General features: G+C 47.8%; 2 protein-coding genes across 8 annotated transcripts; one reads left to right on the top strand and one right to left on the bottom strand.

Annotated features, from left to right (window-relative positions):
• The first annotated feature begins 3,167 nt into the window (after positions 1-3,167).
• Positions 3,168-9,146, top strand: zdhhc1 (zDHHC palmitoyltransferase 1). Of its 2 annotated transcripts, XM_077563072.1 has the most exons (10): positions 3,169-3,440; positions 4,496-4,721; positions 4,807-4,982; positions 5,212-5,313; positions 5,406-5,530; positions 5,601-5,747; positions 6,002-6,120; positions 6,221-6,285; positions 7,300-7,396; positions 8,124-9,146. In XM_077563072.1, the coding sequence occupies exons 2-10, from the start codon at positions 4,497-4,499 to the stop codon at positions 8,496-8,498; spliced, it is 1,431 nt and encodes a 476-aa protein (XP_077419198.1). In that variant the 5' UTR covers positions 3,169-3,440; position 4,496; the 3' UTR covers positions 8,499-9,146. The 2 variants fall into 2 exon arrangements, with proteins under 2 accessions (XP_077419197.1, XP_077419198.1); XM_077563071.1 differs by having other exon boundaries at positions 3,168-3,440; positions 4,496-4,982.
• A 1,948-nt stretch (positions 9,147-11,094) lies between these two features.
• On the bottom strand, positions 11,095-20,596 carry gpatch1 (G patch domain containing 1). 6 transcript variants are annotated; one of them, XM_077563068.1, is made up of 21 exons: positions 20,455-20,596; positions 19,924-20,058; positions 19,760-19,845; positions 18,698-18,858; positions 17,662-17,759; positions 17,477-17,541; positions 16,965-17,210; positions 16,422-16,566; positions 16,268-16,344; positions 15,465-15,678; positions 15,116-15,385; positions 14,856-15,037; positions 14,350-14,477; positions 14,166-14,257; positions 13,979-14,073; positions 13,895-13,948; positions 13,481-13,787; positions 12,791-12,856; positions 12,635-12,714; positions 12,393-12,553; positions 11,095-11,336 (listed from the first exon to the last, which is right to left on the bottom strand). In XM_077563068.1, the coding sequence occupies exons 1-21, from the start codon at positions 20,537-20,539 to the stop codon at positions 11,297-11,299; spliced, it is 2,787 nt and encodes a 928-aa protein (XP_077419194.1). In that variant the 5' UTR covers positions 20,540-20,596; the 3' UTR covers positions 11,095-11,296. The 6 variants fall into 6 exon arrangements, with proteins under 6 accessions (XP_077419194.1, XP_077419196.1, XP_077419192.1 ...); XM_077563070.1 differs by having other exon boundaries at positions 13,481-13,754; XM_077563066.1 differs by having other exon boundaries at positions 13,895-14,073; positions 17,662-17,880.
• Between the last annotated feature and the right edge of the window lie 4,977 nt (positions 20,597-25,573).

Here is a 25,573-nt window from a genome sequence, read left to right as displayed (position 1 = left end):
CCTCCAGCCCTCACCTGCTTTGGACCCCTCCCGCACTCAAACCTCACTCAACTCTTTTGTGTCATCACATCTTACTTGGATTCCCACACCGGTCTTCCTCGTGGCTTTTGGGTCCGCGTCGAACCCGCACAGCCGTCACAACTTTCCACTCTATTACTGTTAATAATAATAATAATGATGATGCAATCAAATCTGGTGGTGAGTCAGTGGGGAGAATACGTGGAAGACCCCCTCATCTTGGTGGGCTTCGCTATTTGTGGCTGGAAGTCGCTGAGGTGGTTGGAAGGCTCGTCCGTAACGCGCATTTTCACTCCAATTCGTCAAACGGGCGGGAATGTGAAGAGCAAAGTCAAAAACATGGACGGGATTCCGAGTTGCATCGACGTGAGACGGCGACCATTTTGCATGCGCCGTCTTTGACCCGAGGGGCAAGATTTCCCCAATCGGAGGCCACGGGAGGCACAACAAAAACCAAGATGGAGGGCATCCCCCGTCCGGGACGAGCAGCCGGCAAACGGGATGGAAAAGGTTCGACTCCGACTGGGAGCGCCTTTGAAAAGATGGCGTGGAGAGAAAGACGCCGCTCGCCGGCGCTGGGCCGGCCTGCTCAATGTCCGAAATGTGCGCAGCGGCGGGCGCTCGGACCCTCGCTCAATAAGTCCTTCAAAGTTGATTGAATGGAAAGAAGAGAAAGCAACAAAGAAGAAGAACAAACGTCTTTCGGTTTCATCGATCTTGCAAATCACGCAAAAGCGACGCTGGGACTTTTTGTCTTCACATCCAATCGATTCCTTTTGCAGACATATTTGGACATTTTCAGATTTCATTTTGCAAATGGATGGGACTGAAGTCCAAGAAAGGTCACTTGAGGTCATCCTGCACAAATTCTCATCACTTTGCTTTGAAAAAGTTTTCACAAATGTTTCTTTTCTTTTATGCTTTCATGTTTGTTGCTGACAAACTTTTGCACTCTTTATCGGTCATGTCGGCAAACTTTGGACTTGGCAAGACAATTTGTCATGCAAAAATCTAAAACCTTGTTAAAAAAACATGTCTTGAACGCGTCAAACAATACACGACAAATTCAAAGTCACTATTCAAGTGTGTGTGTGTCTTTCCCAGCAGTGCGTATGTGTATATTTTTAGTTGGAAAAGAAAAAAAAGAGGGAAACTCAAATATTAAGGGAATACAACACATGGCAAGCGCACACAAACGACACACACACACACACACACACACGTCCCCATTTTGACAAGACTGGATGCCAGAAATCCAAACATAGAAAGAAATCGGATGTAATTTCCTGTTTTGAACTTCCTGTTGGAACAACGCCCCCAAATGACCCCAATACATGCATGCACACACACACACACACACACACACACACACACACACGCTTGGGGTGGTTTTGCCGTCCCTCCCCCCACCACATCCATGTTGCAAATTGAAAGTCCTGTCAGATTTTTTGACAACTTAGTAGCTTCACAATGCTTATCATTTTTCCCCCAATGGTGCCCCCCCCCCCCCCACACACACACACACAGTCAGTTAAGTGTCTACAGATGCGTGTCCTCTGGCTGCTCTGACATTTCCTCACAGGTTGTTGGAGACAGCAGTGAGTGTGTGTGTGCGTGTCCCTCTTGAGAATGCTTTCACAGAATTGCGTTCATTAACAAAATCGTTTTTTTGAATTTCAGTTGTAGTTTTTGTGAACTAAAATAACCCTAGACGCCAGCCACGCTCTGCCAAGACGTGAACACGCTAAGACGCGAGCGCCATGTGGCCAGTTTGCGCTTTTGAACGTCCTCCGTGTTGACAAAACAGGACGACGGTGACGATGACAGACAAAAGAGTCCTCCCGCGAGACGAGCAACGCATGAGAGGATGAGTGCATGAGAGTACGACAGGCAGGACGTGATTGCGACTGAGAATACATGAGAGCTCAATGACATGAGAGGAGCAGATTTCATGAGCATGTTCTCACGTTCACAATTGATTACAGGCAGCACACCAAACACACACACTTGGTGTGTGTGTGCTTGGGAAGCGTCCCATGTGTGGAGGTCAAGGGTCACATCCTGTCACACAAAGAATGCTCATCTGCATCTTGTCATGTGTGTGTGTGAAAATGTGAGTGTGTTGTTGTCTGTGTTGTACTCAAGTATTTTCCCCACAAGTACTTTGACTTGTACTAGAGTATTTCACAACCTCCCCCCCAAGTACATTTTGTTCCACAAGTGTTTTTATTTGGACTCGGGCGCAGATGACTTGAGTCCTTTGGCCGTGAAGAAAAATGATGAAGTGCGTCGTGATCCTTTCCCTCGTGTGATTTTGCAGATTGTTAGAACATTTGGGGGTGAGTGTGTGTGTGTGTGTGGGGGGGGGGGGGGGGGTCCCCCCTAGGATCCAAGCGTACATGTGGAGCGAACCCCCGACGAAACAAGCGGACATATTTCAAAACTCTGCGGGACGCCGGCTGGCTCGTTGGATCGGCGGCTTCCACTGCAAAAGTCGCTTTACTTTATGACCCCCCCTTAAAAAAAAGCTTAACAGCCAGGCCAGTTTGACCCCCGTGGCCCCCGTCTTCTCGGATTTCCTCTTAAAGGGGCAGGAGCACTTGCCTTTGGCACTCAGACTGCAAACGTTGACTTGTGACTTCTTTCAGTGGATCTTTCAAAGCAACAAGCAGCAAAAAAATAAAAAATAAAAATAAAAGGTCACGTACACCCCCTGCTGGTCGACACTTCCTCTTTGGGCTGCCCCAATCCAAACTATTATTATTATTATTTATTTTATTTTTTTATCAAATCACTTTTTAAAGTGCAATTTTTGTATGAATTGAATAAAAATGCATGATCAATCCAGATTTGGATGGATGGAATTCTCAATTCGGCATGTGAACGTATGTCGGCGGCGGGCTCCCCCTGCTGGCTCATCACATGATGACGCCCCTTGCCGCTCGCTCAAAACTTGTGGGCGGGACAAGGACTAACCGGCCAATTATGGAGCGCCCGGCGCGTTGCCACGGAAACGACGAGTAGCTTCCTGCGTGGAAACCCAAGGGGCGCGGCCTCCCCGGATTGGCAGCAGTCAAAGCCAATCATATTGTCGCAGCGCCATGGCTGCATCCAATCACATGGCGAGGGGTTGCCTCCCGCCTGGAACTGCCGTGGCTTACTCGCGAACGACGCAGCGGCCGGGACCATAGCGGGGGAGTCCCGCTTCAAGATGGCGGTTATCTAGCAGGGATTGGGTCGGCTCGACGTCTCCGGCCGACCGGTGGCCTGCCTGCCTGCCTGCCTGCCTGCCTGCCCGAATGGACGCCAGCTAACGCTCCCACCCGGCCAAAGACGCCGTTTGTCCACGCCGGACCGAGCTTGAGTCCGGATGTGGCGTACCAGCGCCATCCGCCAGATGAGCCCCGCTCGTGTCTGTTGAGGTGAGCGCTCGTTCCAATTCGGACATTTTCCTCTTCCTACTCGTCCGCTCGATTCCAATTCACGAACGAACATAGTGGCTCGCGTACCTGTGTTAAGTTGCTACATTTCAAAAAATTGAAATACGATTTTTCCGCACACACGGGTCATTTGACGGTGCCGGACCACCGGGTGGCTTTTCGGGTTCTTAATGTTAGTTTTTTTGCGCCTTCTTGCTTATTCAAAAAACAGCACGACACTTCAATCATTATTTGTCAGTCGAACATGAAAACTACTCAACTGAGCATCCATCCAACATGTACATATCAAGAAAAGTATCATTAAGACATGATACGAATGAGCTCAAACTAAAAGGAAATGAGAGGTCTAATCAGAAAACATATTTTTTCAATATTTTCATGTCTTAAGGCTTGTTTGGTAATAAACTAGTGTTGCTAACCACCGGATGGTGACGGGGCTGGCCAGCGAATAGCAGAATGCCCACAACAGGCTCACGTTTGTGGCGGCCATGTTGGCAGGGGCCGATGTCCCATCAAAGTTCATGGGAAAAGCATGGACCTGAATTAGCTTAGCATCGCCACAACTACTAATTCGCATCGACCGAGTGGCTGTTTGAGCTATATGAGTTTTTTGGGGGTCAAGCCCTTTTGTGTGGGAGATGCAGAAAAAAGGAAGCGGACTGACATTGCAGTTTGAGCGAGCGGCGTAAGTTTGGATTTCTTTCAAAACTCGTCAGCTTTTTGAGATTTCTTTACAACATTTTTCTACTGTACTGGACTTTTTTTTTAGCCCATGAAAAGAAGGACAAAACCAAAACATGTCAAAGCACTTCCTCCTGGCCAAGATGACCGTTTTTCAACAGCAGATGTCAGCAAAGTTGACGGCCGCTGACGCGTAGCGCCTCGTATGAGAAATGAATCCTATTCATGCATTTAACGTACAGTGGGCAGAACCGGATGAGCCCACCGACCCCCCCCCCCCCCACGATAGTCTGTCAAAGGGGGGTTGGGCTGCATGTCCGTGTAAGGTAGCGATGAGCTGACGGCGTGCTCGGCAGGATGGACGTGTGCATGAAGACCCCGAACCGCACGGCGCCGGCCGCAGGCGAGGATGGCGGGCGGCGAGGCGTCTTGGCGGCGGCGTGCTCGCGGACCAACGGCTGGAGTTGGCCTCCTCATCCCTTCCAGGTGCTGGCCTGGCTCCTCTACGCCTACTTCGCCGCGGTGGGCCTGGGCGTCCTCGTGCCGCTGCTGCCCGTGCATTGGATGCCCGCCGGCTACATTGTATCCTTTCTCGTGCGTGTGCGTGTGCGTGTGCGTGCGCGTGCGTCCGCCAGAGATGCGTCAAGCTTCCCGATGCGCCGCTCAGTGCACCGGCGTGATGTTTGCGTGCCACCTGTGCACTCACGTGATGGCGGTGAGCGTGGACCCGGCCGACCGCAACGTCCGAGCCAAGAGCCCGAAAGGTCCTCTGCCCGTCTTGGACCGCTCCAAACACGCCCACGTCATCGAGAACTGCCACTGCTACCTGTGCCAGGTGGACGTGTGAGTGGCATCGCAACTGCTCCTTCTTTCTTTCCGTTCAGTTTGATTTTCTGGTTGCAATTCTTTCGCTTGCGACCGATTATGGGCGCCGATATTTGGCATTTTGACAAATATCTTGATCTGCCTTTTTGAAAATTGGACAGCCGAGATTCATTTTTGATTCCTATGGATTGCAAATGGGAGTCGTTGCCTGAACTCAAACTGCGATAAATGTGTGTGCGTGTCCCAGAGGGCCCAAATCAAAGCACTGCAGCGCGTGCAACAAATGCGTGGCCAACTTTGACCATCACTGTCGATGGCTCAACAACTGCGTGGGAAGCAGAAACTACAAGTCAGTCCGCGTCTTCGGCTTGTGTTTGCATAAACAATCGTTGAGGAGTTGCTGTTGTTTCGAACCCGTCTCCACGTATCACGTGCGCGCAGGTTGTTCCTGTACAGCGTGGTGTCGGCCGTGTTGGGCGTGTGCGTCCTCCTGGCCGTTTCGTCGTACGTGCTGATGGCGTTCTTCTTGGAACCCGACAACCTCGGCGCCAGCAAACACTTGTGGGGTGAGTCCACGCGGCGGCGGCGGCCGATTGGTCGTTCGCTCGCACGCTAAGCGGCCATCTTCTCGCTCAGCGCCAAACCGGACGGCGTCGTGGCTCCTGTTCCTGCCGCCGCGAGCGCCGCCCGCCGCCGTTCCCGCATTGGCCGCCGTGACCGGCGTGCTGGCGCTGCTCGCCTGCGTGCTGCTCTGCCACCTGCTCATCTTCCACGTATACCTCAGTAAGTCGCCGCTCACCGTTCAATTCCACTTCCTGTCATTCATATTCAACTCCGATTGTGGGGCACATCTCGAGTGTACGCAACGTGCCAGTGCGGAAAACAAACCCAGATGGTAAGAAATGCAAATGCGTCCCACAATTCGAAGTAACGCTGTGAGGGGGGAGGGGAAAAAAAATCAACTCGGGTTTGATTCCAGTTCTGGTGTTGGTCACGTGAAGCGCAACTTAGATGCCGTTTGCACGTGCGTGTTTGAGTGTGGAACAGGTTGAGCACGTACGAGTACATCGTGCGTCAGCGCCACCGTCAGGACGGGAGGCCGACGGCAAGGCCGGAGGACGTCAAGCACGCCAGCGAGACGCTTGGCGGCTTGAAGGTGAGCCCTCGCTCGCACGCCGTCACTTTGCCTTCCTTTGTCTGCGTCCAAATGATGATGATGATGATGATGATGATGATGATGGCGTCGACGTTGCCAGGAAGCGGGCGACTCGGGAACGCTGCGCTACATGGAGCCTCCTCCGCTGGACGGGGGCCGCTCGCAGTAAGACTTCCTCTTGCTTTGTGGTGCGACGAATCACAAAAGTCGCGGTTCGGATGGATTTTCGGATCAGCAAAAAAAACAAAAAGATACATAGTATTTTGTCCTCATTTATTCTGGAAATCACCTTTTCCCATGAAATAAAACAAACAAACATTTAAAATGTCGACAAATGGCCGTTATTTAGGAACACGACTTTAAAGTGCAATTTGAGGCAGACATTCTTATTTTGACACGATCAAATAAAAAGTTGTTTTCCTACCATCCAAACAGCTGTTTGACATTTTCAGTTGAATGTTTTTCTTTTTTATTGGGCAAAAGTGATTTATAAAATAAATGAAGACCAAGCTGGCTTTCTTTTTTAATAATGCAAAGACCTCAACGTGCAATTTAAGGCGCATTCCCTTCCTGAAACACGGAAAGTGAACGACAAAGTCTCGGTGGTCCAAAATATTGAAAAAAGAATTCAGCTAAGCCGCGTAGCAGCTGTCAAACACGGCGTCCAGCACCAAGTTGGCGCGCTCGTCAAATCATCGTCTTAGCAGCCGCTCGTGCACGTTGGTCATGCTAACGGCTAGCTCCCAGAAAAAAAAATGCTAACAGCTAGCCGCTAGCCACTTACGTCGGAGACTTCTCCCGTATCATGCAATGGCGGCGTCATTCAATAGCGCTTTCTTAGCGTCCTAAATTAGCGATTGAACCTGACTTCGGGAAAGCGTCGTGTTGCTCGCAACGACAATCTCCAGATGGAAAAGTGGAACTAGCATGTCATCACTTAGCATAACTGCCATGGGAGGTGGGATTTGAACCCGCAACATCCTGGTTACTGGACAATGCCTTTTACCAAGTGCGCCGCTGAGCAGTATCAGAGAGCTGGTCATGATGATCAGGCGTATGTGCGGAAGTGGGCGGGGTCCAAACCAACCGCCGATCCATGATGATCCGTTGCACCACGACTCTCGCGACATCAGCAGCCGTCCCGCCATCTTGTTCATCAACCTGCGTGTGTGTCGGAAGGTTGGTGTCCAACGGCAGCGTGAGAGGCGTGGCTAGTCCGCTCCTGGAGTTACAAGCCCCACCCACAATCTCCACACGGCACAACGTGCACATGCAGGTGAGTGACAAGCATGTTGCTGAACGGAAAAACAAGTTGACGCCACGTCAACTTGTTCAATTCTTTCGTTTGTTTGCTGCCGATTGTAGCTTTTTCCTCAAAGCAAGCTGATGAGGATGATGATGATGATGAAGAGGATGATGATGGAGGATGAGGATGATAATGAGAAGGATGATGAAGAGGATGGTGGTGATGATGATGATGATGGAGGATGATGATGGAGGATGAGGATGATAATGAGAAGGATGATGATGATGAAGAGGATGATAATGAGAAGGATGATGATGATGATGATGAGGATGATAATGAGAAGGATGATGAAGAGGATGGTGGTGGTGATGATGATGATGATGGAGGATGATGATGAAGGATGAGGATGATAATGAGAAGGATGATGATGATGATGATGAGGATGATAATGAGAAGGATGATGACGATGATGAAGAGGATGATGATTGAGGATGATAATGAGAAGGATGATGAAGAGGATGGTGGTGATGATGATGATGATGATGGAGGATGATGATGAGAAGGATGATGATGATGATGAAGAGGATGAGGATGATAATGAGAAGGATGATGGTGATGAAGAGGATGGTGATCACGATGATGATAAAGAGGATGATGATGATGAGGATGAAACTTTTTAAACAATTGAAGAATCGTGTCTCGCCAATCCGCATTACAAAGAATGAAGATAATAATAATTGTGTTTATTTCTGTGAAGACGAAAAAGAAGAAGAAGAGGAGGACGAAGAAGATGGGCGGAGCCGGCGCAATTGTGGCGGACGACGACCCAGACGCTGGTTGTTTGTCGGAGCGGGTCGGCGCGTGGCTGCCGGGCCAGCCGTCCGCGGCCCCCCCCCGCCTGCCGCCGCCCGTCCGGGCCGCCGCCCCACCCGCCGAGTACCACTCAGACTCGGCCGAGTCCTTGGAGGAGGTCCCCGTGGCGCTGGACAAACTGGGCTCGCGGGCCCCGCGCCGGACCGCCGTTTTTGTGAGCAGAGTCGGAGGCGAGAGAAGGACGGCCGGCGCGCCTTCATCCTCCTCCTCCTCCTCATCCTCATTTCCTTTTCCTTCCATGGCCGGGTGGCGGCAGTGACCCGACTTCCTGCTGGCCTCGTTCCCGTGGCATCGCCTGCCGTCTTGACTTTGAGGCGCGCACGCAAGCACGCCGCGTTCACTCACACATTGTCACTTGTTGCATGGCACTTTTTTCACAACGATACCGGTCCGAGTCCGACTCTTCCGAGTGGAGTTCGATGGGCACAAATCCGCAGCAAATAGCGCTCCGTCATTTCCTGTCTTTCATGATTGGACAAAATGATGAATCCAGGTGGATTGATCAGGAAATAAGACAGGAAATGAAGGAGTGGTACTGAGTTCAGGAAGTCGTGGATTTGTGCCAAGGAGCCCATTCGGGTCAAAAGTTGTGTACTTGGAAAAATATTGAATAATCATTTTTTCAAGTACAAAAAAACAAGGAAGATTTGAAAGTGAAAAAAAACCCCTAAAAAATAGGATCTGAATCTGAAAAGAAAAAAACAAGACCTCAAATGTCAAAATATTTATGGAAGCAAAAAGTTACAAATAAATAATTTATTGTAAGGAACGACTATTGAAGATTGACGTATGGTTTTGAAAATGCCATCCATCTTTTTTTCCCATGCAAAAGACTTCCGGTTTGCGTGTTTTGTTTTTTTTTGGAGCTGGAAGCCCAAATCATGTTGAAATAAATACTTGAAATCAATCACTTGCGTTGCGTGCCCTGAATCTATCATCTATGAAAGTTTGACTTTTTGAACGGAATTACGGAAATGATTCAACTTTTTGAGGACATTCCCATTTTGGGACGAGCCCCTCCCTGTAATCACTTGTGGGATCCCGACAGTAGATGAGACGACGTCGATCGGGGAGATCAATACATTGCGTCGATGACACATCCAACTTGCAAGCCATCCCAAAGACGTCCAGCACGACACTGACTTACTTTGTACCTTCAGTCTCGCCGCCACGGGGTGCGTCTCGCCGCCACGGGGTGCGTCTCGCCGCCAACCTTCACTGTCGGGGATATTGAAATGAATCTTTCGACTCGCAGTGTGAACATTGCGACACTTAACAAATGCGCTACCTCGTGTCCTGCCTGTCACGTTGCCAGGTGCTGATGTGTGCGCGCCGTTGATGACCTGCTGGAAGACAAAATGGAAATCATACTTGCAACATTAGTCACGTTTGATATACACTTTGCTGTAAAGGCGCTTTGGATAATAACTTGTGTTTGTGCTGCACATCATCGCTGCGCTGTGGATGACTTCAGGTAGAAATGATCAATAATAACTTTGTATACATTCATATTGAGAATGGCTGACATTGACATGTGCATTAACTAATCACCAATTTGGATTAAGGGGAAGGGTTTGAAATCAGAGAAGATAGTATTTCAATTCATTATGTACAATATTTCAAATAAAAAATTCAATAGAAGCATCTTAAACAGCTGACGTGCAAGCCGTAATCATTACATTCATTTAAGTAAAATTGAGCAAGCAAGAAATAAAAAGCTAAGCAACTCCCTGCCCCTTTAACGTTAATATTTGTGTGCGAGGAGCACTTCTCTTAAATTATTATTATTTTTATAAGAAAACACCGTGATTGATGGCAACTTAACCGCAAGCTAAGCTAGCGGATGAACAATTAAACGAACAAACATCGCAGGACTAAACATTTGAATAAGGTGGCTTCGAGCGCTCACCTCGAGGCAGCCCTGGTCTGTCTTTGAGAAATAGTTTTTTGTTTTCGACGCAAGAGGCGGACAAATCCAAAGTTTACTCCCGATGACAGTTGGCGCTTCACTTCTTTTTCTTCCTTCGGGCTGACCGGAAGCTTAAACGCGTTGCTGCCTCCTGGAGGCGGGGAGGTATCGTGCAGCTATAAAGACCCGCTGAATTAATGAATCGTGCGATCTGGCATTTTGTTTCACACTGATAATCCAGTTGTGCAGTTATTGATTTACTTTATTGTGTATTTAATTCAATCGTCCGGATCTGGTCTAAAGAGAATTGAAATGAGAACTTGAATTAGACGTCTACATCGTCTAAATATGAACTACACTGTACATTGATGAATTACTGTTTAAAACGTAGTAATCTAACATTTATACAACCTACAGTTTTGGTTGTTAATAGTTAATATTTACTTGATTAATTGTATCGTCTAGATTGGGGCTAAAATATAGACGGGCTAATTTCGGTCTAAATTTAGACGAGACGTATTTAAAGATGTTATTTCACTATTCATTGAAAGGTGAATATTTATTCAAAAGCAAAATAACACAACAACAAAAAGACAAACGGCTGATCGATTAAGTTCTCATGCCACCATTTCTTGAAGGCATTATTATTATTATCATCATTTAATTGAATCCGTTATTTCAGGTAGTGGTCAACATAAACAAAACAACTAAAATACATTTCGGCATCACACGGCGCAGTCGCTTCCTGATCTTCTTCGTCTTTTTAAACGACTGGTGGATCACATCTCTATGGGGTATAGCGCCACCTACGGCGGCGGAGTCCCTTCTCAATATTGGCAAAAGAACAACAGATGGAAGTCGCATGTGGTGGGGGTGGGGGTGGGGGTGGGGGGGCAAACCCTATGTTGGGTCAACATGACCCGGTAAACTCAATCATCCAGACAAATTGCAAATCTGTGAAAATATTTGTTCTTTAATGGACTGAGTTTACGTCGTACGTGAGAGGAGCGAGCGTTCAAGATGCTTTCATCCCAAATGTTGTCAAATGTATTTTGTATGTTTTCTCAATGCAAATAAAAGTGACAGCTGACTTCCTGTCACATGACAGTCCATGTGGATGACTTTGTTTTTGATTGGTGAGTTGGGGGTCACCGCCGGGGAAGGTGCGAGGACGACACGCTCTTCAGCCTGCAAACACACACGCACGGTTATGAAGGTTGCTTTTGTGCAACTTCCTGTCATGTGACCAGGGTTATTACAGTTTTGGAATTTTCACTTGAGTTCGTTTTTATTTCGTTTTGAGTTTTGTTTTTAAATTGAATTTGTTTTCATTCGTTTTCAAGATGGTTCTATTGTTTTTATTAGTTTGAGTTATTTAAAGAATGCGCAATTTCAGTAGTATTTTTTAAAAAATTTTAAATATGTATTGTGCGCACTATTTAATAAACACCACGATAAAATGAAATACATAATGCAGTTCTTAGCTAGCGTTGCATTTGGTCGTCGCCTCGGAGCGACGTCATCTGAAGGCGCTTTTCTATTGGCTGCTGCTCGATGACGTCACTTGTGTGTGACACTCGAAAACCTTTTTATTCCGGTTGAATAAATCTACTTTTAAAACAAACAAACAAATGCATTCAATTAATTACCAAAGACTAAAAAGGACATTGTTGCTATAATTAGAGTTAGTAGGGGTGTTAGAAAAAAATCGATGGGGAAATATATCGCGATATTACAGCTGGCAAAAAAAAAAAAAAAAAAAAAAACGATTTTTAAACATCCATTTTTTTTATGGGACTATTCAACAAAACGTCTTACTTAGGGTTAGGATTCACACATTAAGCATGGAAAAATGTTATATTAATGGAACATTAAGCCTTCATATTTGAACAGACTGCAACCTGTTTGTTAAATGCAGTGGCTCAGTTAGAAGCCTGAATTTGCACATCAATTAATACTTTTTCATACAAATCTTACAGTGTACATCAGTATTTTCAAAATTTGAGTAAAAAAAAAAATAATCGCAATAATCAATTTATAGATTCGTATCAAGATTAATCGGTATCGAATCGAGGAAATTCACACCCTTAATAGTTAGTTTTGTTAACATAAAATATAGTTTGTTATTTTAAAAAGCATTTTCAGTTTTGTTTGATTTTGTCAACGAAATGTTTTTTTTAATTAGTTTTTTCGTTAACTAAAATAACGTTGTGACCAGTGCTTCCTGCTGATTTGACCTCTGACCTCTTGATCAATTCCTCTGTGGACACCGTCTCTCCATTGTCATCATCATCATCATCATCATCACTTTGCTCCGATGTGTCCTCTTCGTCCTTCTTCTTTTTCTTCTTCTTCTTGTCTTCTTGCTGCTTCACTTTGTCTTTCTTCTTCTTGGTTTTCTTCTTCTGGCCAACAACAACGAGGAGAAGATGAAGATGAAGATGAAGATGAAGAATTCAAAATCCTGCAAACGTTTGTGTGCGCACCTTCTTGTCTTTTCTGCGTTTGTGTTGCTTCTTGTTCTTGTGCTTCCTGACGCGGACCGGTGAGATGGCGCCCCTGGTGGCTGTGCGGGGAACAACAAGAGCATCTGTCAGCCAATGAGACCAAGGGTAGGCGGAGCTCCACAGATTGGCACTTACCGGGAACGAACCAGGGAGGAGGAAGCTTGGGACCGAACTCGGCAACTTCCTGGGCCGGCGGCACAACTGAAATTTGCAAACAAACGACAGGAAGCCGTGACCGAAAAAACTAAACAAAAAAACATGATCACAATTACTTTGAGTGACATTAAAAACACTATGAATAAAAGAAATGATTGGCTAATTTGAAAAGTTGCTATTTGTTCAACTCCTGGGAACGAGAAGGAGCTTCCTTTCCTGGCGCACGTCCAACACTCGATTCCTCAAAACTCGATTGTCTTTGTCAGCTTTCGACAATAAGCGTTGATATTTTGCACTTTAAGGGGACGTCTAAAAGGGTTCAACACGATTGGCTGCTTGCTTGCAGAGGCCAGTTAACGAGTTGCCGCCCGGAAGGCAATTTGTTTCTCTTTCTCTGATTGATGGCCAACGTCATTAAAAAAAACCCATCAACATTTATTTATTTATCTAAACTTCACATGGTGCACAATCACATTCAATATTTAGTTTCACAATAAAATCCATTTTCATTGCCGGAAATATTTTCCAAGTGCTGTCATTTGAATAGCCAAGCGCAAAATTGGTGCTAACGGTTAGCATAGCATCACAATCAAATGATTTGCCCGTCGACATCCGATTGTGATGATGCCAAATGCGTCACATGACAACAAACAGGAAGTGAGACGTCACCTGTCTGCTGAGAGGACACGTTTGGCGACGGGCTGATGGCGGACGACGAGACGTCAAAGAGTTTCTTTGGCGACGCGTGCGTTCCTTCCTCCTTCGTCTCCTCGTCTTCCTCGCCCGACCCTGATGACGAGGACTTGTCGTCTTCGTCCGAGGAGCCGGCGAAGATGGCCTTGAACACGTCCATGGGAGGACGCACCTCCTCCTCTTCCTCCTCCTCCTCATCGTCATCGTCGTCATCGTCATCGTCTTCATCCTCCTCCTTTTGCGTTCTGGCCTGTGAGAGGTCACGTGACCCATCAGCTGCAGTCTGAAGGAGGAGGAAGACGAGGGAAGAAAAAAATGAGGAGATGCAAAAGGAGAAAACGATGTTGGAGAAACGGAAACAAAACAAGCCGTTCTGTCTTCAGACATCACCTCGGACGATTCCTTCTTTTGCTGAGAGGAGGCGTGGCTCTGCTGTGGCTCCGCCTGCTGTGGCTCCGCCTGCTGGGGCTCCGCCTGCTGGGGCTCCGCCTGCTGGGGCTCCGCCTGCTGGGGCTCCGCCTCCTGGTCCCACCTGGACTTCTTGGCTGCCTGCGTGGCCTTGGGAGCAGCTGAGGGAACATCCGACAAGGCCGTCAGCAGGAAGTAGGCGGCGCCGCCCACAAACAGGAAGTCAAAGACGGGACGAGCAGGAAGTGGCAACCTGGCGCTTGCTCGCCGCTGGCGTTGACTGTCAGGAAGTTGAAGACGGAAAACTTGTCCCGCTTGACTTTGGGGAGGCCGACGGTGGACGAGCTGCGGCGATGTCACATGACCATCATCATCATCATCATCATCATCATCGACGTCATCTTCGTCACCTTCGTCATCATCACGCGTGTACGTACCCTGGGTAGGGGTGGGGCACGTTGAACCTCCTGCAGAGGATCTTGTCAGGATGCCACTCAAACGTTTCCCGGGTCAGCTTGCCAAACATTTTCATCTTCACCGCTGCTTCTTGGTCCGCCATGTTGGCCTCAACACGCACAATAACTCAAATATTACGAAATAACATCAAAACTCAATTGCTTTAAAAACTGAAATCACATTTGACCATTAAAAAAAAGAAAAAGGAATGTAATTACTGCCCCAGAAATGTTTGTTTAATTTTTGAACCTAAAAGCTCTGATTTTGACAATTGGAGGTTTTTTTTTTATAAAATACTGAGTGGCCTTTTTTCCATTGATCTATTATTTATTATTAAAAATACTCCATATATGAAAAAAGAACACCAAAGTCATAACAACAAGTTCAAACTAACCAAATGTTAAAAGAAAGCAGAAGACAAACCAGAATGAAAGTATGCCCCCCCCCCCCCGACGACCCCCCGCGCGTCTTTATGCGGTCAAATTACCTCCTGTTGCGGCGCCACTTCCACGCGCTCGTCGTCGCCGTCCTGCTGCGTGGCGCGCGTGAAGCGACTGGCCAGCACCGACGAGGTTGGCCGGTACAAGATGGACGCCCGCACAAACTCCTCCTTCTCCCTGCTGCGCTCCCACTCCGTCATGGAAGGGTCCAAACTGGCTTCCAGCGCATCTGGCGCACGCACGCACGCACCTTCGTAAGCACGTGTGTGTGTGTGTGTGTGTGTGAGAAGGTAGCGAGCGCGCCAACCTTTGTCTCCCACCCGCAGCCGTCCCAAGTAAGTGTCGTATCGGGTTTGTTTGCCGGCGTTCTGCTCGAAGGGCTTGAAGGCTCGCGACTCGCCGTCACGGCCTCGCCACGCCGCCGCCGCTTCCTCCTGCCGCCGCCGCCACACGGCGGCGTCCGAGGAGGCGGCCGGGGGAGGCGGCGCCGGCGCTGGCGCCGGGTCGGCAGGCGCGCGGAATCGGAGCAAGCGCAGACGGTCTTCGGGCCGCAGCAGCTCCATGACGGATGTGGGGCCTATACAGAAAGGGGCGGGACAACACAAGTAATGGCCACGCCCGTTTGAACCGTTGGCTGCGTAAACTGCCTTTCCCACCTGGCAGGGCGGCCTCCCCCAGCAGCGCCCCCCGCTGGTCGGAGGCCATGCGATGGCGCCCCGCGGCGGCATCCTCCCGCGGCGCTTGACCTTTGGACGACCTCAGGGCCTCCGCCAAGGCGGCGCTCACGCCCGAAACGTGCGATACGGCCACCGGGGGGCGGAAGTGGTGCACTGGCCGGAAGTTGGCCGGCAGCGACGGCGCGGCAAAAATCTGCAAGGACGCGGCGGCACATGTTCAACTTGAAAGACAAAAAGTCAAACTTTCCAGGACATTTTCAACATGACTTGAAACAAAATGAGGTTTTGTATCAATCAAGTCAAATGTTTTGGACATTTCAACAACATGCGTTTTTTTCTAAAAGTGGTTTGACTTTAAACAGGGAAAAAAAAAAAAACTTTGGAGTGAAATGTAAACAAGGCTTCCATTTGTAAACAATTTTGTAAAGCATCCTTTTTGACATGAAATGTTTTCTTTTGATGATTTTTTTCTTAAAGGTGTCTTTTTGCAAACCCATCAATCACAATTGTGATGATTTCTCCTGTTTTCTTGTCTTTTATTGATTTGTGATCAACTTGCTTGAAAATGTTTTCTTTTGTTCAACAAATACAAAGTTTATAAAGCAGCATTTTTAAAGGGTGATTTTTTTCCGTTTGTGTTCTGGTGGCAACGTTTGTTCATTTGAATGAATATCATTTGCATTCCTAAGATTTTTGTATTTTTCATTTTCAACTTTTGACTTTGCAAATGTTGCTTTCTAACTCGGAGGCCGAAAGGTTCAACTTTTCAAGACGCGACTCACAGTTTTCTTTTCTTGCGGGTTGCCAGCCAAAGTGAAGCCTTCCAGGATTTTGCCAAGGTAGGACGCCTCCTTGTGGTCTGCAAACACATTGCAATTAGCGCTTCAGCCATCAGCAGCGCTCGCAAGAACGGAAACCAGAGGAAGCGTTCGCTACGTGTCTTTTGGGAGTTGCCGCGCGGCGCCGTCCAGCCGTAGAGTCCGTCCCCGGGCTCGTCCTCCAGCACCGTGTCGTACTTGGACATGGCGTCTCGATGGTACACGTCCTCGTCGTCGTCCTCCAGCGCGCCCACGCCAAAGGCCTCGACGGCACACGCACACGCCACATTACTTGCATGACACAAAGTCGGGAAAAACAAACATTCGCGTCCTTTCAAGAAGAGTGAAAGTCAAAGTGTTTCCCCCCAAAAAGTTTGATATCAATTTTTTTGGAAAAAAGGTTGTATATATTTCTAGAAAATAACCATTTGTGCTAAGCCAAAATAAAAAAATCACATTTTCAAATGATTTGAAAAGTTGTCTTATTTTCATTCATTTTTTGTTGTTGATATTTCCGGAGTAAAAAAGTCAGTGGCAAGTTGAGTTCCATCTTGTAAAACGCTCAATGTTTGCTACCAAACTTTGTTTCGGCCGTTTGGCGTTTGCGAAGGCGACGGACGTATCGCGGCCACGTGTCGGGTGGTCCGCCGTCAACACTCACCTGGCCGGCCAGCGCCCCCCCTTTCCGCGAGCCGCGGGGCCGCTCCCCGAAGAGCCTGCTGGTGGCGTCCGAGTGCGGCGAGAACAGGTCCACGTGGCCGGCGCCGGCCTGGCCGCGCAGCGCCAGCGCCGGATCCAGGCCGCTGTAGCCCAGGCCTTGGAGCCCCGCCCTCACGCTGAAGTCCACCGCCATCACGTCTTTGGGGGCGAACGTCACATTGGCGGGGGCAAACTCGCCGTCGTCCTCCTGGAGTGACACGCCCACGTCACTACACGTCATCTTCATCATCATCATCATCAACAACTTTCTCATCATCCTCATCATCATCATCATCGTCATCGTTAGGGGAGGGCGTTTATGGAAATGGCCGCCGCTACATCGACATCAAACTGTCAAGACGTGAAAAGTCGTACTGCAATTGCTGTGTAAAGAAATGCTATCGAACGTCCCTAGCTGCAATCAGTCATCATCATCATCATCATCATCATCATCGGCTGACAGACTCCACCCACCTCAGAGTCCTCAGAAGCAGCAGGGGGCGGAGCACAGCCAAAGACTCGAACGCCGCCATCATCAGCTGCAAACAACAACACGCGTCATGTCAACATTCGAACATCCTCATTACTACAAATAAAGGAGGTGCGTGCGTGCGCGTGCGTGTGCGTGCGTGCGTGCGTGCGCGCGCGTGCGTGCGTACGTGCGCCTTGTCGCTGAGCTTTCCTCTTGACACGAGGCCCCACGCCCTGACCCGCCTTCCAGCCCATCCGGGTCAGGAGCTCCACGCCGACGCACGACCTGCCGCACGGCAACAAGAGTAAGCACATGGCAGGCGCAACTTCCATCCGTCCGTCCGTCCGTCCGTCCTTCCGTTTGTCCGTCCCATTTGTTCTTCTTTGGATCTTTTCCAGGTCATTTGCTTACAAAATCCACAACGTCATCAAATGTTTGAAGTTGCTCGCATTCAAAAGGTCACAACTCAAAACGATGGCTGTCAAGTCTTTCTTTTCAAGCGTTGCACTGTTTTGTGTGTCGCAAAGTTTGTGGTTTGTTTTCAGGAGACCAAAATTCCACTTTAAGATCAATGCAAATTTTCTCCTGTGGCCAAAATGGCTTTTCTTTTCTTTTTTTTCACGAAAAGTGACGCAAATGCATCTTCGTGTTTTCGTTGCTTCCTTGATTGGGTTGTTGAACAAATGTCATTCTGCATCAACGCCACTAGAGGGAGCCTCCCAATGCCCTTGCAATACACCAGAGGGATGTGTGAGCTCAAGTGCCAGGATGTGGCAGCCATTTTGCATTCAGCAGTAGGGATGGAACGATAACAGCCGTATTGTGACATGGCAATATTAAAACTGCCGCAATATCGTCGACGACATGTCACGATATTAAAAGCAGCGCATCTGTTGATTTCCATTTGTGCCGTTCTAGCACCCTCTGGTGGCTGCTTTTGATGTTATCGTTCCATCGGCAGACGGCAAAAGGCACGTGACGATTGTTGTCACAACAAATGTTTACTTGTCAAAGTCGTCGTTGACTTATTGAAGAAACTGCGCTTTGTTCTTCTGTTTCTTGATCGTCTTTAGCGTTTTGGCCCCAAATTTGAAATCATCAGCAACCTCTTGAAAACGGAACTTCAAACATGGCAGACATTTGCAAAAGCAGCACAAACAAATGAATCAAGTGGAAAAATCTGTTTTTCTTTGTCTGTGTTGCAACTTTGAAGGCGGCGTCACCTGGCAGGTGCGATGAGTTCATCGAGGAGGTTGTCTCCCGGTATGAGGGTTGTCTGCGCCTTGACGGCCTTGGCCTTGTCCCACGCCGGCGCCGCCGCCTGCGACGCAAACGGCTGCGTGGTGGTGATCTGGGCCGGCGCGATGCCGTGCTCGCCAAGATCCTGACAAAAAACAAAACATCGACCTTGTCGGCATCAAGTTGCTTAACAACTCATCCACAAGCAAATCAGCGCAACTATTTTCATCATCAACTCATTGTTGACTGCGGCGATTGTCAAAGTGCGCTACTTGGGCTCCCTCTGGTGGTGTGCCCAAGAATCACCACCAACGCATCTCAGGCCGACTGTCAACGGACGCAACTAAAAAAGTTAACAACTCATTGTTTTTGACACACTGAAAATAGGCTTCAATCAATCAGCCCGCTGATTGAATTGGCTGATATGAAACGTTTTTACAGCTTTCTGCACATTTCTCCCCAAATCGCAACAGAAAACAAAAATGATGACATGATGGCCGATTTTTGGACAATTTCTTTCTCTGTTGTAAAGAGCAAAAAATACTTTTTGTTCAAAGTATTGGAAAAAAGGAAAGTGCTCTGCATGTTATTGACATTTTGAATGTTGCGAGCATGAAATGACATTATTTTAGTCATTGTATGGTTTTGAAACGAATCAGCCAATGGAGCGCAATTTTATTATGCTAAATATTGAAATCGATATCAAGCTGAAAAAATGCACAAGAGACACTCACACAAAAGGGACACAAAAACACAGCAAAAGACACACAAAGAGTTACACAAAAAGAAACCACTGCACCGAGAAAGAGGCGCAAGAAGTGGCAAAAAGGTCAGTAGCAAAGAGACAAAGACCACACCCCCAATGCAACTACCGTGGGCATCAATCGGCCCCGCCTGCCCCAACGTCCCACGTCAAGTGCACCGGATACATTTACAAGGTGGCCTCATTTGGAAACTTCAGCTTGTACGCTTGCAGAAATTGACGTGACATTTCAACTTCTTGTCAACAATATTTGGACCCACGAACGGCCAATAAGTGTCACTACCTCGTCATCCATGAAGTCTTGAGGCGTGGCCTGGTGTTTGCCCGCCTTCTGTTGCCGCGACGACACAAAGGCGGATGGCGTCCATCCTGATGAACAAGATGACAAACAAGGTCAACGCTGACCGCTCAAGGAGGACAGGAAGTGATGTCGTCAACGAGGCTGACCTTCCTTGGATCCAACAGTGTTGTAATATCCCGCCGAGAAGCCGCCCGTGAAGGCGCCGTGGAACCGCTGGTACCGCCCCTTTTCATCTCGAACCGTCTGCTCGTGGAGGGGGAGGGGCTTACGTGGGCCCTCGTCTCAAACACACACACACACACACACACACAAGTTAGGGCAGCACAAACACACATCAGGATGTCAATCAATGTAAACAGAAACACAAACACTAGCATACACACGCGCTCATCAGTGCAACACACAAGCGCACACGTCATTGCTACAGAAAAACATGAAACAAAAACACACACACTCACGCACACAAACAAACAAATATATGTGCACACATCCCCCACGCGCCAAAACTAACATATACACATATTATACACATGGCACGCATATCAGTGCAAAAATAGAAGTCAGTGCAGCACGCGCGCAAACATCAACACAGCAAAACACAGCAAAAGGTTTGCGTTTGTCGCGTTTCAAGCGGGTTAGGGTTAGGGTTAGACATATACGTGCGGAACACAAGCAACCTTCTTCCAGGGGCTCCAGAGGAGTCCCGTAAGTCACAAAATCCGTCGCCGCCGTCCTGTCGTCGTCTTGGCCGTCGGCCGCCATGTTGCAGTTGCTGGCAGACGATCACGTGACGCTACGGCGGCTTCACTGGGAACAAAAAGTGACACACGCGGGCGTAATATCACGCTCCAACTTCAACATTTTCTCTTCCGCATGTGGCAAAACAAAAACAAACAAGAAAGAAAGAAAAATGCCCAGCTATTAAAACACAAAAATCTGATGTAAAAAGAAAAAACAGTCACCTGAACTGGAATTGCTTCATTTGTGTTGCCCAATGCGGAAATCAAATTCACGTTATACGTCAAATTAGTCACATTAAAACATGAAACTAACTAATCACAAATGGAAACTTGTCACATCTTGACGTAAAAATAAATATATGTGAAATCGATCTTGTCGGTTAAAACATGAAATTATAACATGACATTTATTATGAACACGATCATGATACAATGTGAAATGTATTCCTTCAAAACATGAACGCTATAACATTATAAACTAGTACTGGACTTTATTTTCTGGGGCAGCAGCAATGACAAAAGTAAAATACATGAGCGTAGCAGGCCCACGTCCATCCAAACTATTCCTAATGTTACAGTGTAATATTACAAAAATAAAATATGTCATTTTCCAAGAATAAAGGCCAAATTGTATTTGAAAACCGTATACTGTATATAAATTGGGTTATAACTAAGTGCAGTCGACTGTCTGACCACTAGAGGGAGCCCGCGTGTTGCAAATGGATCGTATGCGTCGGCTCAACGTGAGATCTGCCCACTAAACACGAGAGGGCGCTGTCCGCTCACGCTTCAAGCGGCAACACCGCCAAAGTTTGCGAACGAGTTCAGCAGAGCCCATTTCAAACTTCTCACAGAAAAAGAGCAAAAATATTTCTAAAAGAAAATAATTGCTCCTCGTTAATGCAAGCAGACAGATTTGTAAAAAAGTATTTATTCATTATCCCAACAAGTATTTCACTGCACCATTACACGCTTTGAAGAGAAAAATTGCACTTCAGTAAATGTACAAAATAATACTGCACTTAAATAATAATGCCATTAATAAAAGTGTATTTATTGCACACAAAATTGTACCGAAAAAGTTTCAAGTGTAATATATGTGATATATATATATATATAAGTGTGATATACGACATTCCCATTCTTTTTCACTTTTTCAGTTTTTTGGGCCAATTTTTGTGCATCTTGATTATTTGTTTGTGTACTTTTTGTGTATTTTGTTCATCTTTTGTGGATCTCTTATGCATTTTTTAGCGAGTTTTTGTGCAACATTTCTGTCTTTTTTCTGTCTGTGTCTCTTTTATGTGTGTTTTTGTGTCAACCTCTGTTTGCGTGTCTTTTGCTGTCTTTTTGTGTCTTGTGGGTCTGCTGCATCTGCTTCTGTCTTTTTGTGGCTTTTCGTCTCTCACGGAGGCCTCGTCAGTCTTTTTGCGCGTCTTTCGTGCATTTTTGCTCTCACATTTTCTCTACGTCCACTTTTATCTTGGTTCGTCTCTCTTTGTGTCACTTTTCTTTTTGTGCATCTTCTGTGTCTTTGTATGCGTGTCTTCATCGATGCACCCGATCAATTTCATAGCGATTGCAGCGGTAAAAACTGACGTGGAAATCAAAATCAAAATCACATGCGATTGATATGAAAATCAAATGATCATTTTCTGAGCAATCGAAGTCAAATCGGATCGTCTTCCTTTGGCGCCCTAGTTGAGAATCACCTTCTTAAAGGGACTCACACACACGCACACGCACAGAGCCTTCAATTGACCTTTGACCCGCTTGTCTGATGAGGTCATGACATGCTGACTTTCTGCTCTTGTCTTTGAGTTGTTCTTCTTAAAAACGTCTTTTTGTCTTGACATTGAGGTCACGTGACGCCGGCTGAGGTCACGTGATGTGGGCGGGTCCAGCCCCCGAGGGTCCGGCTGTTGCGGGTCAAAGTCTTGCGGCCTTCCAGAGTAAACAGCCAGGGGGAAAAAAGAGCAAGAACATTCCCCAGGATGCAGAAAGCTGCCAGTGGAGGAGGGGTTGGGGTGGGGGGGGGGGTTGTTGCGGGGGGTGGGAGTGGGGGGGTATTTGGATGCGGGCCCAACCCCAAAACATACTCTGGGGGTTTGCAGTTTTTGATTGAGCAAGCAAAAGTGAAAAGAAGACGAAATGCTTTTGCACTTTGTCAAGTAAACGTTGGATGTATAAAAAAAGGAAAAGGATAAAGTTAAAGTTGCGCTTTGGTTCTCATGTGTACATTTTACGGCCCTCCCACAATTTGGCGAAAACTCCATCGCCAGTGAGAAGTTCCAAAAAAAAAGTGCAGCAACTTTCCAATTAAAATTTCTTCATCAATGAAGACAACGTCGGCCGCAGTTGGATGATAGACTTTGTGGGCGTGTCATCGGGAGGGGCGGAGCTGTCAAGTGAGCGACCATCACCGGCTGCTGGCGTAACGATGGGGAAAATGGCGGCGAGACCCGACAGAGCCAAACGTGTTTTGAGGCTCTGCTGGGAACGTCTGGCAGGAGTTTCAACTCTGGCAGAACTTGGCCCACGTCCCAGAGGAGGCGGGGGACATCGGGTCCAAGCGGACATGCCGCGCTCCTCCTCTGGCCGACCGCAGCTGCCTGTCATGGCGGCAAACCTGCAGAGGTGGCAAAAAGGAAGTAAAAAAAACGGCCACAGTTTGGCTTTAGCCTCAGTTGCTAGTTAGCTTGCTCCCTAGCTAGCTCCCAAGGCACGCGTTGACCTGCTAGGGAGTGAGCTAGCACTAGTGGCTAAAGCCAAACTGTGGCTGGGTTTTTACTTCCTGGACCGGATTTGCCGCCTCTGGAAACCTGTTGGTGGACACCGGCGGTAAGAGATGGCGTCAAGCTGAAGGAGGCGTTGTCCTTTCGGGTCTTTTTGCCCTGCGGGACTCCGGAGGCAGCTGAAGGCTAGCGGCTGGCGTAGCCAAATGCAGCTTCGCCAATCATGGAGGCAAAAAGTGGAGCGTGAGGCGAGATCATGGAAAATGACTTTGAGGAAACTCTGCAGGCGGCGAGCAGCGCGCCGTTGTCACCGTGGAGACGGGATGCGGCCGAGCCACGTCGTCAATCGCTGCTCAGAAGACCTCCGCCATTTCCTTTCAGGAAGCACGCTCTGAGGCGGGCTCTCCCATCTCTGGGGCCCAAGTGCTTGGAAAGCTCCCCGCGAGTGGACGGATGGCATCCGCCTGGAGTTTTGAAAGCTTCTGGAAGAAAAAGTTGCGGATGTTGCGGCGCTGTCGCGGCAGTTGTCGACAACGTGGTGTGGACATCGGGACATCGGGACCTCTGGACTCATGCGAGTCATTTTGATCAACATATGCCACTGAAGCTACGCGTTTATTAGCATGTTCTATGACGTGGCTAAAGCTACATGTTTATTAGCATGTCGCTAAAGCCCACCATGTGATCCTCTCACGTAAATCCGACTGATGACCAGTTAACCCCCGCGTGAACCTGGCGCGACCCCCGGCTGAACTCTAGCGCATCGGTAGCTAGCGGAGGTGTTAGCGCCTCAGGTGAGTCACATGCGGAGGCTGCAAACAAACGGAAAGGTCGCGCTGACAAACAGGCCTTTGTTGCCGGCTAATCGCCCGCTCGTTAGCCGCACGTTAGCGTGGTTTAAAACGGCCGTCGGGATTAAGACGGCCGCCGGGATTACGAGCCCCGATGCGTGCGGACATCGGCGGCCGATCGCCTCAGGAATGTACACGCGGGAGGGAACGCGGGCTGGCCTAAGGGTACGCCCCCTTGATGACATCATCAGGTGGGACCCGGTCCTTTGGTTTCCCCTCCCGTGATGTTGTGCATGTTTTGGAATGGATTCTCCTGTTTCTGGATCCAATTGAATTGTGGGCCGCCAGTGTCGTTCCTGAGGAGCCAGTGTTGCGTTACAGGCAGAACCCTTTGCATAAATGCCAATCGCTAGTTGTTAACACTCGAACCTAATTGTGAGCCTTTGACCTCAGTGCCTCCTGTCAAGTTGACCCATTACATTTTTTAAGTATTGTGTATAATTATGCCTGAAATGGTGAGTAATGAAGTTCATATTTAGATTTGTATTCCCCCCGAGTCAGACATTTTGTACCTCGGGTCCGATTGACCCAGGAAGTCAATGCTGTTTGTGACAGAAGAACCCTAAGAGGAGGATTGGATGAAGGTGGTCCGGTCCGGTGCCGTGCCGGCGCGGTGCTTGAAAAACGGACAAAAAGAAATCCATGAAAACAGGAAGTGGTTTGCAAGACTTCCTGTGCCAGTCTGGTCTTGTGATGAGCCGGCACGCCGGGCCTCAGCTGACGCCCGCCTGGCCTCGCCTGGCCTCGCCTCGCCTCGCCTCGCACGCACGCGTACGACATCAACGGCCAAACAAGAAGGCGTCAAAACAAACGACAAGAAACGTGTCGCTTGGCATCATCGCCCGGATGGCGCTTAGCGGCCGTCGGGCGAGAAACGCCAGGAGCAAAAATACGCAACATTTGCATCAAAAGTCAAGTCAAGTAGCGACACCACTAGGACTTGTTTTGACACACAACATTTCATAACATTCACAAAATATATATGACAGATCACTTCAAAGTCCAATATAGCATTATTTCTTCAAATTGCATGAAATAAATCGTATTTTTTCAATTCTTCTCATTTTTTTTACATGAAAACAATTAGGCACCAAATTCACTGTGAATTTTTTTTTGTGCTCTCGTACAATATCACAACATTTTGTACTGTCAAGTAAATGTAAAAAAAATATATATATATACATATTTTATTTTATTTTTAGAAAAAAAAAATCTTTCTGGCTGCATCTATTAAAAAAAAAAAGTGCAATCAATTTTGGGTAACAAAACCATAAGGAATGAAAAGAGGGTGATTTGTCATGAAAGGCGTTAGCGAAGGTTTTTAAACAAATGTAAAGAAAAGAGTTGTGAGCAGTTTGCTGTTGTTGCAGGTTTTGCAGATCTTGAAGACAAAAGTTTGCCAAGCACAGTCACGACCAACGGATCCCTGAAGGTGGCGCCGTTGCATCGGTTTGATACGCGACGGCCGCA

The sequence above is a fragment of the Vanacampus margaritifer genome, chromosome 4, assembly GCF_051991255.1.
Source record: "Vanacampus margaritifer isolate UIUO_Vmar chromosome 4, RoL_Vmar_1.0, whole genome shotgun sequence".
In the NCBI taxonomy this organism is placed as follows: Eukaryota; Metazoa; Chordata; class Actinopteri; order Syngnathiformes; family Syngnathidae; genus Vanacampus; species Vanacampus margaritifer.
The sequence above is the reverse complement of the archived record's forward strand: the minus strand, read 5'-3'. Positions and strand labels throughout refer to the sequence as shown.

Excerpts from the sequence above, each read along its gene's own strand:
- zdhhc1 (XM_077563071.1), top strand. The coding sequence starts at position 4,549 with ATGGCGGGCGGCGAGGCGTCTTGGCGGCGGCGTGCTCGCGGACCAACG. Across the intron at positions 5,314-5,405 it reads GTGGGAAGCAGAAACTACAA|GTTGTTCCTGTACAGCGTGG; the intron begins GTCAGTCCGCGT and ends ACGTGCGCGCAG. Across the intron at positions 5,748-6,001 it reads CATCTTCCACGTATACCTCA|TGTGGAACAGGTTGAGCACG; the intron begins GTAAGTCGCCGC and ends TGCGTGTTTGAG.
- gpatch1 (XM_077563064.1), bottom strand. The coding sequence starts at position 20,539 with ATGGCGGCCGACGGCCAAGACGACGACAGGACGGCGGCGACGGATTTT. Across the intron at positions 19,846-19,923 it reads CACTGTTGGATCCAAGGAAG|GATGGACGCCATCCGCCTTT; the intron begins GTCAGCCTCGTT and ends CTTGTTCATCAG. Across the intron at positions 12,715-12,790 it reads TCCTCCCTGGTTCGTTCCCG|CCACCAGGGGCGCCATCTCA; the intron begins GTAAGTGCCAAT and ends TTCCCCGCACAG.